The sequence below is a fragment of the Microtus oregoni genome, unplaced genomic scaffold, assembly GCF_018167655.1.
Source record: "Microtus oregoni isolate MIOR12 unplaced genomic scaffold, Mior012 000019F_ref0000042, whole genome shotgun sequence".
Classification (NCBI taxonomy): Eukaryota; Metazoa; Chordata; class Mammalia; order Rodentia; family Cricetidae; genus Microtus; species Microtus oregoni.
In genome coordinates, this window is record NW_024543078.1 from 37787525 (window position 1) to 37799658 (window position 12134).

At 43.9% G+C, this 12134-nt stretch overlaps 1 protein-coding gene across 15 annotated transcripts in view; it reads left to right on the plus strand.

Annotated features, from left to right (window-relative positions):
* The window catches only part of LOC121459396 (GATOR complex protein DEPDC5), a 124494-nt gene that overhangs the window by 68750 nt on the left and 43610 nt on the right, over positions 1-12134 (plus strand). For 11 of the 15 annotated variants that reach the window (XM_041669107.1, XM_041669106.1, XM_041669121.1 and 8 more), the window contains 6 exons: positions 2018-2201; positions 2618-2778; positions 8103-8220; positions 8633-8800; positions 9615-9834; positions 11237-11370. In XM_041669107.1, coding sequence (XP_041525041.1) covers positions 2018-2201; positions 2618-2778; positions 8103-8220; positions 8633-8800; positions 9615-9834; positions 11237-11370 — 985 coding nt within the window. The remainder of the gene's footprint in view (positions 1-2017; positions 2202-2617; positions 2779-8102; positions 8221-8632; positions 8801-9614; positions 9835-11236; positions 11371-12134) is intronic. The other 4 variants (XM_041669111.1, XM_041669112.1, XM_041669113.1 and 1 more) reach the window with 1 other exon arrangement.

Consider the following 12134-nt stretch of genomic DNA (forward strand, 5'->3'; position numbering starts at 1 on the left):
TATTAAGCCATCATGCCAACCCCCAAAAAATTGTTGTTGTTGTTGTTTTAAGTTTTATTAAGCTGAGTATGGTAACACATGGCTTTAATCCCAACACTTGGGAAGCCTGGTATAAGTAGAAGTTCCAGGCCAGCCAGAGCTACATAGTGAGACACAGTCTCCAAACAAACAAACCAATCAAAAGTGTCTGAAGTTATTTTTAATCATATCATCAAACATATGATTATATCTGAGGTTTTAGCAATCATTTTTTATTAGTGACCATTTGGATAGTTTCCATATTTTTCTCGGGGAAGAGTATTTTGATTTTTTTTTTTTTAAACAGGGTTTCTCTCTGTAGCCCAGCTAGTTGTGAACTTGTAGCAATTCTCCTGTCTCTGCTTGCCCAGTGCTGGGACTACAGACATATGCTATCATGCCCAGCAGAAATCACTGATATAAGAGTCAGAAAGGTAGTGAGGTCTAGTGTGATGATCTAAAACAACATAAAGAGGTAGTTGGCTTCCATTTCTGACTTTCTCATGGTGGGTCCCCATATTTAGCACATAAGACTTTTTCACCCATGTGAGGGTGATGTGAGGCTGAAAAAGCCACAGAGGATACATTGTGTTGTAAATTTGTTACTGCTCATACACGTGCATTTACCGTGTATAGTGTATAAGTATCCCATCAATACTCAAAGGCAAAGTATGGAGTCTTTTGTTGTTGTTTCCTCTTACAGAGATTTAAAAAAGATAGTCTTTACCTTAAAGGTCTTACAGATTAAGTTTTACTTTGGGAGATAGCTATTTAAATGGAATACCTGAGGGGGGATAAGACTATAAGAAAAGGTAGTTTAAAGGCCAGTGTACAGTGCACATTGTAATCTCAGTCTTCTGGAAGCTAAAGGAGAAAGACTACAAATTCAAGGCTAACCTGGGATTCATAGCAAGGCTATGAGAGAAGAAGAGGTTAGAGAGAGAGAGAGGTTACTGTGGTGCTGGCTCTGGCAAGAGCTGACCACCTGCATCACGTGGTGGACGGCACCGTGACTAGAAAGAGTGAAGCAAGAGATCATGTGCAGAAGTGGAGGCTGGAGAGCAGGCTGGGCAAGAACTGCCTCAAGTTCCAGAGCAACCCGACCTTCCTGAGGACACACTTCCAAGGACCTTTCTTTAGGCTCCATATTTCTCATATTTCCACACTGGGGACCAAGCCCCATGTGCCTGAGTCTAGTGAAACAAACAGCAGCCAGACCATAGTGCTGCCTTAGCATTTTAAGTTAGCGGGAAGGGGCAAACACCCAAGCAGACACAGCAATGTCTGTAGTCATTTCTGGTTTGCACAGTAGAATGAACCATTGGCATCTTGTGATAAGAGTCTGGTGTCACTCCTCAGCATCTCTCAGAGCCCAGCACAGCCCTCTGTAACATCTTGTCTAGTCCAAAATGTCAGTTACTGGTATTGAAAGTCTGCTTTACACAAGAAGCAGGTATCAAACTCATGTCTCCAAAATCCCAGCCTTGTAACTGTCCCAGACATCCTCCTTTGGTTTTCCCTCCTCTTCTTGAATCTGTTACTTGTTGTGATTCTGAAAGTGTTCCTGTTTCTGCTGCTATATGCTATTTTGCTCCCAATTAGACTGAGCTTTCTTCCTTTCCTACCCAGACACTCTACAGTCCTCAAAAGGAGAAGCTCTGGCCTGAGCCTCTCTTCTGCTCTCAGAATATTAATTTGCTTTGATATGTAACCTTGCCTGCCCTGCAGTAACCTCACTGGCATTTCAGCTGTAGCTCATGATCAGCAGAAAATGAAGAATAGCGGCTGTGAATCCCATTTGCATGATGGGATTGGATAAGCATGTGTTGCATTATCTAACAAACTCTGTTTCTCTCTCTTTCTCCCTCCCCCATCCCCTTCCTTTTGCTCCTTCTCTATTCTGGCAATTTCTATCACCTTTTACCATAAATTCCTCCCCCTCCATATCCCAAACCTGCCATGGTGACCACATATACCTTTTCCCCATTATGCGAGGCAGTTCTGACACTGTCTGCTCCCCCTGTAGTGCCAGGCTTCTGTTGCACAGTTGGAGTGGACTGGAAGTCTCTTACTACTCCTGCATGCCTTCCCCTCACCACTGACTACTTCCCGGACCGTCAGGGCCTGCAGAATGACTACACAGAGGGCTGCTATGATCTCCTCCCAGAAGCAGACATGGACAGGTCAGTGCCCAAGAGAAAAGCAGTTAGTTTTGTATGTGAGGGTTATGGGTATTTTGGATCACATGTATAGAAGAGCATTGAACTTTTAAACCTTTCATGCCCTCCTTAAGTATTTGGGAAATCTGATGATGCAAGAGCTGTTACTTTCAGGTTTTGTTGACATTAACAGTTGTCTCCATTGATAACATATTTGCTAGTGCAATGATTTTGGCACACTGAACCTGATTTCTAATTTCTATTCTTTATTCCTGCCTTGTTGAATTGATCGTCTTCTAAAGCTGGCATACAAATTATGGATTTTATAAGCTGTTGTAGAATGATAATCTGGGATGAAACAAAAGAGAAGAGACGCATTGACCGTTAGGTGTCACTGCCCAAGGCCAAGCATATCCACATGCTCAGTCATTTCTTTTCAGGAGAGATGAGGAGGGTGTTCAAATGACAGCCCAGCAAGTGTTTGAAGAGTTCATTTGCCAGCGTCTCATGCAGGGCTACCAAATCATAGTACAGCCAAAGGCTCAGAAACCTAGCACCACGGTCCCACCCCCGCTGAGCAGTAGCCCACTCTATAGCAGAGGTAAGTGATTCTTCTTAAAATGATGTGTCTTCTTTTCTAATAAGTCTGTGAGAGTAGGTTTTCTTTTGTTATGTTATTGTCTTAGAGTTCCTGTTGCTGTGATGACACACCATGACCAAAGTAACTGGGGAGGAAAGGGTTTGTTTGCCTAACACTTCCACGTCACTGCTCATCACTGAGGGAAATCAGGGCAGGAACTCACAGAGGGTAGGAACCTGAAGGCAGGAGCTGATGCAGAGGCCATGGAAGAGTGCTGCTTACTTTAGAATCCAGGACCACCAACCCAAAGGCAGCACACCCACAATGGGCTGGGCCTCCCACATCGGTCACTAATTAAGAAGATTTTAGTAGACTTGCTTACAGCCAGGTCTTATGGAGGCATTTCCTCACTGGAGGCGCTTCCTCTCTGACAACTGTAGTTTTTGTTAGGGTGACATAAAACTCACCTGGCACAGGTACAAATTTATCTTCAACCCTTTTGAGAGTGGTGCAGCCTAGTGGCAGAGTGCTTACCTAGCCCTCTGGTCCATCACTAGCACCCAAACACAGAGAAACAGCGATGGTAAGGAAAACCATGTAAGCCAGGCTCGGTGGCCCAAACCTATGATCCAGTACTTAGTAGCTTGAGGTAGGAGGATTATAATGAGTTTGAGGCCAGCCTGGGCTACATGGTGAGTTCTAGTTCAGCCTCTGCTACAAAGTAATTCCCTCTTTAAAAATAAAAAACAAAACAACCCTACTCTAGGACCTGGAGAGATGACTCAGTGGTTAAGGGCACCAGTTGTTCTTGCAGAGAACACTGGTCTGGTTCCTAGCACTCAGCTGGTGGCTCCCTCCCAATGGTACACATACTGTTAATCCCACAGAGCCAGAATAAAGATTAGTTCCCAAATTTTTTGGTCAAATTAAGCCAACTTTATTTTCTGTCAGACGGGGCTATCTCCCTAAAGCAGAGTTTAAAAAAAAAATAGCATCACAGGAGGAGGTAGGGTTTATATAGTCCAAAAAACGGCAAGACTAGTGGGGTTTCAAGGGTTGGAGGATTTCTGAAGGAATTTTGGTTACAAAGGAACCAAATGGGCTGAATATTTCAAAAGTATTTGATAGAACATCTTAATCAGGGTATATACAAAGTGTGAGTCAAACTCCATTGTGTAGGAGCATGTCAAATTCCAGAAACAGGTTAAAGTGTTTAGGTCAACTTGAATTTTGCAGCAAACAGGAATGAACTTATTCTGACCTTATAACAAAATAGTCTCCATCATTAAGATGGAATCAGTCTGGTCCATCAATACATTCAAGCAAACACTCATACAAATAAACATAAAATATTTTTTTAAACCTTTTTTTTTGTTATTGTTTTTTGTTTTGTTTTGTTTTTTGGGCTACATGGTTTTTCAAGACAGGGCTTCTCTGTGTATCCCTGACCATCCTGGAACTCATTGTTTAGACCAGGCTGACTTCAAACTCAGATAGCCGCTTGCCTCTGCCTCCCAGGCACTGGGATTAAAGGCCTGTGCCACCACTGCCTAGCCAAGTTTACATTTTTTTATATGTGTCTATTTGTCTTTTTTCCTTTTTGTCACTGGGGATCAAAGCCAGGACCTTTACCACGGAACTACATCTCATTTGTACATTTGTTCTTGTTCCCTTAGTCTGTGTTCCTCTTTCTCCCTAGTCCCTGAAGTTTAGTGACCTAATTCAAGAATGAGTCACCCATTGGTGGCAGAGACTAATAAGTGACACTAATTGGGGAAGAGCCAAGCTGTAGAGAACTCTTCTAGAATGAGTGTGGCGGAGGGAGTTAAGTGTGGGTGCCTGGAATTGGAAAGCAGTAATCATTTCCTGAAGCAGCCAGTGAGCTTCTTGCTACTCTACTTCCCTATTTGTCTACTGCAAAACTTGAGATCACTGTTGGTTCTAGTAAAGCTCCTCTGGGCAGAGAATTTAAAGAAGTGTGGATCTATTGGGTGGGCTTAGTTGTCAGCCAGTCCAGGCCGAATAGATGAAGCGGTGGGTCTCTTCCGTGTTTCCTTAGAAAGCTCCGTGTGAGGGTTGTTGCTTGTTGCCTTCTTTCTTTTTTTTTTTAAATTTATTTATTTATTAAGGATTTCTGCCTCCTCTCTGCCACCACCTCCCATTTCCCTCCCCCTCCCCCGCTCAAGTCCTCCTCCCTCATCTGCTCGAAGAGCAATCAGGGTTCCCTGACCTGTGGGAAGCCCAAGGACCGGCCACCTCTATCCAGGTCTAGTAAGGTGAGCATCCAAACTGCCTAGGCTCCCCCAAAGCCAGTACGTGCAGTAGGATCAAAAACCCACTGCGATTGTTCTTGAGTTCTCAGTATTCCTCATTGTCCGCTATGTTCAGCTAGTCCGGATTTATCCCATGCTTTTTCAGACCCAGGCCAGCTGGCCTTGGTGAGTTCCCGATAGAACATCCCCATTGTCTCAGTGTGTGGGTGCACCCCTCGCGGTCCTGATTTCCTTCCTCGTGCTCCCTCTCCTTCTGCTCCTGATTTGGACCTTGAGATTTCTGTCCGGTGCTCCAATGTGGGTCTCTGTCTCTGTCTCCTTTCATCGCCTGATGAAGGTTAATATTCAGGAGGATGCCTATGTGTTTGTCTTTGGATTCACCTTCTTATTTAGCTTCTCTAGGAACATGAATTATAAGCTCAATGTCCTTTATTTATGGCTAGAAACCAAATATGAGTGAGCACATCCCATGTTCCTCTTTTTGGGTCTGGCTTACCTCACTCAGGATTGCTTGTTGCCTTCTGTTCTTATTGTACATCCTACTTTTTATTTTTGTTTTTTGGGAGAGGTTCTTGAACTCAAGTGTTCTTCCTGCTTCACCTCCTAACCCTAAGGGTTAGGGTTAAAGGTATGTCCTGTCACACCTGCTTAGTGTCTCCATAGTAGAGCTGCAGTGCCTGGGCATATAGCAAACATTAAATAAATACATGTGCTTATTCTTGACACTCCTAGTCTAAAGAAGGAATTTATAGCTCAATTGAGAGAAAACACTTTTTGTCAAACTATGAAAAATGGATCTGCTGTGATACAGAGTGGGAAGGAAAAGCTAATTAAAGGCCCACGACACCTCTTTAATTTGGAGTTTGATCTGGTTTGGAGGGTCAGGTATGGCTTCCTTGGGGCGGTGATGTTTGACCTTAGATCTAAAATAAGTAGCAGTCATTAGGAACAAAAAAGGAGGCCAAGTTGAAGGGAAGACCATGCAGGCAGAGGAACTGGTGTGTGCAGAAGCCTTTAGCAGGAGACACTGATAATTTTTGCAGACCAAAAAGAAAGCTAGTGTTACAGAGCACAGAATGAGCTGGGGGTGTGGCCAGAGACGTTAGGTCTCATGAGGCTGCAGGAAGTTTATTTACTTCTTTAACCCAGGGAACAGTGATGAATTTACCTTTAGATGGCACTGGCCACATCTAGCCTGCATAGTCTGCTCTTGAATGGATGGTGAATGTCCGTTGTGAATCTGTAATTCTAGTGTCACGTGCTGGTCCTGACGAATTCGTGAGCCTTATTCTTTCTGACTAGTTGTCAGAGGGACATGCTGAATTCCCTGGTATCCTCTTACTATTGTTATTGGCAAAATCGCTTTCATGGCCAAGCTCATGCTGCTCCCTTGTTTCAGATTTATTGATTATAAAGGTAAGGTAGGACTTGTTCCAGCAGACTCTTGGAGTTTACTGTACACTAGGAGAGGCACACATTAACTTAACCACAGATACAAGTTTGAGTACTGGGGTACACCTAGTTTAGAATAACTTGGGCAACGGAGCTGGATGCTCATGAACCTTGTCCCCTGACACTCTTCCTGACAACCAGCAGGGTGCTTATAGTGAAATGAAGGAGCACCTCACTGGGCATGCTCCTCACTTTTTGCAGAAAGCAAGACCTGGAGAAACTTGCTGCTAGAGATCATGCCCTGGCAGGTAAAGAGGTTGGGGTTGAATGCAGGGTCCCAGATTGAAGCCTCTTTGTATATGCTGCAGGCCTGCCCTGGGAGATTATCCCATTCACAGTGAAGAGCCTCTCAGACTACTGTCCTTTCTTCTCCTGAGAGCCTCCAGGCCACCTGCCACCATGTGACCATCTCCCTGAGCTGAACAAAAGAGCAGCACACTTTGTTTCTAGGTCATGAGGATCTTGCTTAGGCTTTGTTGTTTTTTTATGGCACAATTTTTCTCTTTAGAGAATCTTCCCGATTTTCATTATTCCCCCTTTGCTGTATTTAATTCAGCTAAATTAAGTTTTTGAACACTATTCTGGGCATGGCCCTTTTATCAGGAGCTAATTGAAAACATAAACAGTATTTAGCTCTGCCCTCTTGGAATTTTACTTTAAATTTTAATTTAATTTGGTCTTGAGGCAAGGATTCACTATGTTTCCTAGTCTGGCATCAAACTTAAAGACTCAATGAATCTGCCTGTCTTAGTGTCTTTGTGTGGCTGGAGCCATAGTTAATCAATCACTGCTGTACCTGAGTCCTTGGAACTTTTTATAAGAGTTTATATTTGGAGAGATGCATACCTAAGGGGTACATATAAGATGTTCGTATGACTAATGGTGTCTGACAGCTTTCCCGAGGAAGTAACCTTTGGTGGTGGTATTAAGTGATCTATAAATGGGCTGGAGAGGTGACTCAGCTGATAAGGGCACTTACTGCCATGCCTGATGACCTAAGGTTGATCCCCTAGAATCCACATGGAGAGGCCTAATCCTGCAAACTGTCATCTGACTCCCACACATATGTGCTATAATATGCATGTGTACTTGTGCTTGTGTGCGTATACATACACACAAAGTAAATAAATGGAAACACTTATTTTTTTAATCTGTAAGATTTCAGTTAGTGGCTCGGGAAGAGAAGGCAGAAGCAGTATCACAAGCAGATATGTAGGGGCAGAAACTGCATAAAACAAGTCAGTGCTCCCTTCAGACGGAGGCTGTGTTGGCTGCCAGTCGGCACGAGGACTTAGACGGACTCGGGTAGGCCAGAGCTTCATTGTGATCCCACACGTATTCCCTGACCTGTTAATGTTTACTCCAGAGGACTGGGCATCAGGGTTGGAGTGCAGCATCCAGATGCTGCCAGTCCCTACTCTCTCATTTGCTGCTAGTTGGTTTAAAAATCTGACCGTTTCTGGAATTTTGTTTTTTAACCAAGAATAATGCTTCTGTGAACAGCCTCTCAAAACATTGTTTCTTTTTTTTCTCTTTATCTGTATCTCCGTTTATAAAAAGCAAGACTGTGGTAAAAATGAGCCTTTACCAGATAAATGCAATCATTATTTTTTCTACTAGGCCTTGTGTCCAGAAACCGCCCTGAGGAGGAAGGCCAGTATTGGCTGAGTATGGGCAGAACTTTCCATAAGGTGACACTCAAGGACAAGATGATCACAGTAACCCGATACCTACCCAAGTAAGTCCTTGGGTGTTTACAGACTTTGGTGGCCATCTTGAATTTTGTCATACACTAAATTTTGTGTATAATATAATACATGTATAAGAAGTTGAATGATTCCTTTAGACTTTTGGCTTGCTTTAAAGTAGCTTTAGGTTTACAGCTCACTACTTCCAAAAAGGAGTTGATTCAGCTTATAAAGCTTAGCATGATTCACATCAAGCATATTAAAAATCAGAGGATAAATGTAGAAAAGAATGAAAAGTTTAAGAAGATTTGAGAAATTTCCATTATAGTTTTCTAGGATGAGCTAATTACTGTAGTTGGGAACTGAACCAGGATAGTGCCAAATCCGCGGAGACAGAGAGAGATGGTGGTGGTGGTGGGTACAGACTGCTTTTAAATACCAGGCGTCTTCCTTGTTTTTCAGGTACCCTTACGAGTCTGCCCAGATTCATTACACCTACAGCCTCTGCCCCTCCCACTCCGACTCAGAGTTTGTCTCCTGCTGGGTGGAATTCTGCCACGAACGGCTGGAGGAGTACAAGTGGAATTACTTAGATCAGTATATTTGTTCTGCTGGCTCTGAAGATTTCAGGTTAGAGAGAGGCCTTAACTCCCCACCCGTCTGCCTTGGGTAGATGCCTCATCTTTGACCACATCTGTGCTTTTGTCTGGTGTCTGTTCTGTTTTCTCTAAAATTGGAAGAACAGAGCACACCTGCACTGGTTAAAACTCTGGCTGGAGGTTATGTAGCAGTGTGAATGCATTCAGTGCCATGTGACATACACTTAAAATGGGCTAAAGTGATATATTTTATCATGTGTATTTTATGGAAAAACAAAGCAGAACTCAGACACAGTGCTCCTTTTGGTGTAAGGGTCAGCCCTGAGCACGAACTCAGTGGAGGAACCTCAGGATCACAGAGGTGCACCTGAGGCCACCAGCTAATATGGAATATATCTATGATTCAGTATTGTTTTATTTAAGTTCATAAGTGGTAGAATTGCCTTTCTTTGTATGTGTTCACATGTGTGATTATATACAGGTCTATATGGGTTTTAGCAAATGCAAGGCTTCCTGTTAACATGTGCTTTCAGCATCTTAGGATTCCCTTGCTGCTTAGTAGCCTCGTGGCTGTGGTGTCTCATTTATAATGTTTTAGCTTTCCTGTCTGCTTTGTAATTGATGGTGGACAACTGCTTCACTGGGTTCACAGAAGTATTGTCTTGATGCTGGGATTAAAGCAGAAGCCACCTTGTCTTCAGTTTTGTGTTGTGTCTTAAGCAAAGCCATCTGGGGCAGCAGAACAGGATGTCTTGTCTTGCATGAGCTTCAGAGAGAGCTCTCCAGGAAGGCTTTTATAACCCACTTTTTCTCACCACCACTCTGATTTCCTTGGTCCTCTGTAGTTTAATTGAGTCTCTGAAGTTCTGGAGAACCCGATTCCTACTTCTCCCAGCCTGTGTCACTGCCACTAAGCGCATCACAGAAGGGGAGGTGCACTGTGACATCTATGGGGACAGACCCCGTGCAGATGAAGATGAGTGGCAGCTCTTAGATGGCTTCATCCGCTTTGTGGAAGGCTTAAACCGCATCCGCAGGCGCCATCGCTCAGACCGCATGATTCGGGTAAGGCATCAGTTCTCAACCTGTGGGTCAGGACCTTCGGAAAACACACGTTTCTAGTGGTCTTTGAAACCGAGACATTGCTTCCCTATAAAATTATAGTTATGAAGTAGCAATGAAAATAATTTTATGGTTGGGGGGTCACCACAACCCGAGGAACTGTATTAAAGGGTTGCAGCATTAGGAAGGTTGAGAACCACTGGGATGAGGGCTCTTAGAGCTCCCAGGGACTGTACCTAGCCTGGAATGCAGGCTGTACCTCCTGCTCTCTCAGAGGCCTGTCTTCAGCCAGATGATTTATCCCATGACTACCCAACATGTCTGAAATTCCAATCAGTGTGCTCTTGTCTATTGTAGGATGAAGGAGAGGGAGTTCAGCAATGGCTGAACTTTGCCTTATGGCTTGAGCTGCCCCTTCTAGCTGAGGACATAGCACCTATTGTGCACTCTCCAAGTGGGACCAGTTGGGCACAGCTGTTGTGTTTTATGTCACTGAATTGCTAAGTAAAAGCTCTTAAGAGGTTGACAGCAGCAGGCCTTCCTTTTAGAGTTTCCAGCTCTTTCATTTTGGTCATACACTGCCACTCAGTGGAGAAACTGAGGCTTATGAAGGTTATAGGATCTATCTGAGGCTACCCAGGCACACATGTGATTCAGCATTGTTTTGCTTAAATTAACATATAATTGACTTTCTCTCTCTCACTCTCTCTCTATAAATCTGTGTGTGTGTGTGTGCGCGCTCGTGTGTGCGCTTATATACAGGTATATATAAAATACAGGGACTTACGTTACCAACCACCACAATCAAAAGGTTCCTCAGAGGTAGACCTTCTGGCTAACATTTGAGAAACTCTGAGTTTGATCCCCAGAACTAAAAGGAAAAACACAAAAGCATCATGCTACCCTTGGCAGTCCCATTCTTCCATCTTTATCTTCTAGCAACCGCTCGTCTTTTCCAGGTGTTTTAAAATGCTATCATATGATACAAATCCACTTGAGGCTTGCTTATTCCACATAGCATTATGCCTTAGGATTCATTCAAGATATTGTATTAGTAGTTCATTATTTTTAATTTCCTGATAGTGTTTCTTCTTTGGCCCTGTTTTTAACCTTAGGCTCTTTTTCTCACACCAGCTACCTCCTGTGTACAAGATCACTTGTGATTAGAGCATTTAGAATGCTTATGTGAAAAGAGCCAACTTCAGTTTGAATTCCAGCTCCAGGGATTTGGAGTTACTTAGTTAACCAACCTCTCTGCGTCTTAGCTTCTTCCATCATTTGGTAAACACAGAGAACCTGTGTTCCTCTGCTGGGTTAATTGGGTTCCCAGGCCCAAAGATGCCAGAGTGAGCGCCATCTCAGGGTCTACCTGGGCTAATGAGCTGTCTCCTCTCCTGTGCTTTAGAAAGGGACTGCCATGAAAGGCTTGCAGATGACCGGGCCCATCTCTGCACACTCCCTCGAGTCAACTGGCCCCCCTGTTGGGAAGAAAGGAACCTCAGCTCTGTCTGCCCTGTTGGAGATGGAAGCTAGTCAGAAGTAAGTGCCTGGTTAAGAGACTCCTCCCCACCCTGTAAGCTGGAAGGGGTTTCTGTATGCAATTAAGAAGATATTACAGGGCTGGAGAGACATCTCACCATTAAGAGCAGCGCCCATGGTGGCACCCATCTGTCTGTAATTGCAGTTTCCAAGGGTTCCAGCTCCCTCTTGTGGCCTCTGTGGATACTACACACACAGAGTACAGACTCACATGCAGGCAAACAGGCATATACATTTAATAAAACTAAATTTTTAAAGAAGACATTTACATGACAAAAAGGTGAAGCTCACACCTGGTGACTGTCACATAACAAAATAGGCCTGCAATTAAAAAATAGTCTGGCTTGGCCCTGGTGACGCACGCCTTTAATCCCAGCACCCCAGAGTTAGAGGCCAGCATCGCATGAAGAGGTAGTTCCAGGACAACCAGGGCTACACAGAGAAACCCTATCTCAAAAAATGGGGGGGGGGGGGGAAGAAAGTAAAGTTGAGTGGGCAAGAAAGCATGAGGTGTGGGGCAAATGCCTTTGGGGACAGTGTGGAGAGCGGGAAGCCAGGCCACCCTCACATGGTCTCCTAGTGGGAGGAATCGCTTGGTAGTCATTTGATTTGGTTCTGTTATAATGGAAAGTTTCAAACAGATGACAAGATGTGGACTGACCAGTGTAGTAAGGTAGTAAGACCCTCTCTACAGTCATCTGGTTTTCAGTGATCGTTGGTTCTTAGCTACTTGTGTTTGATTCATAGCCCATAGGTGTTATCTG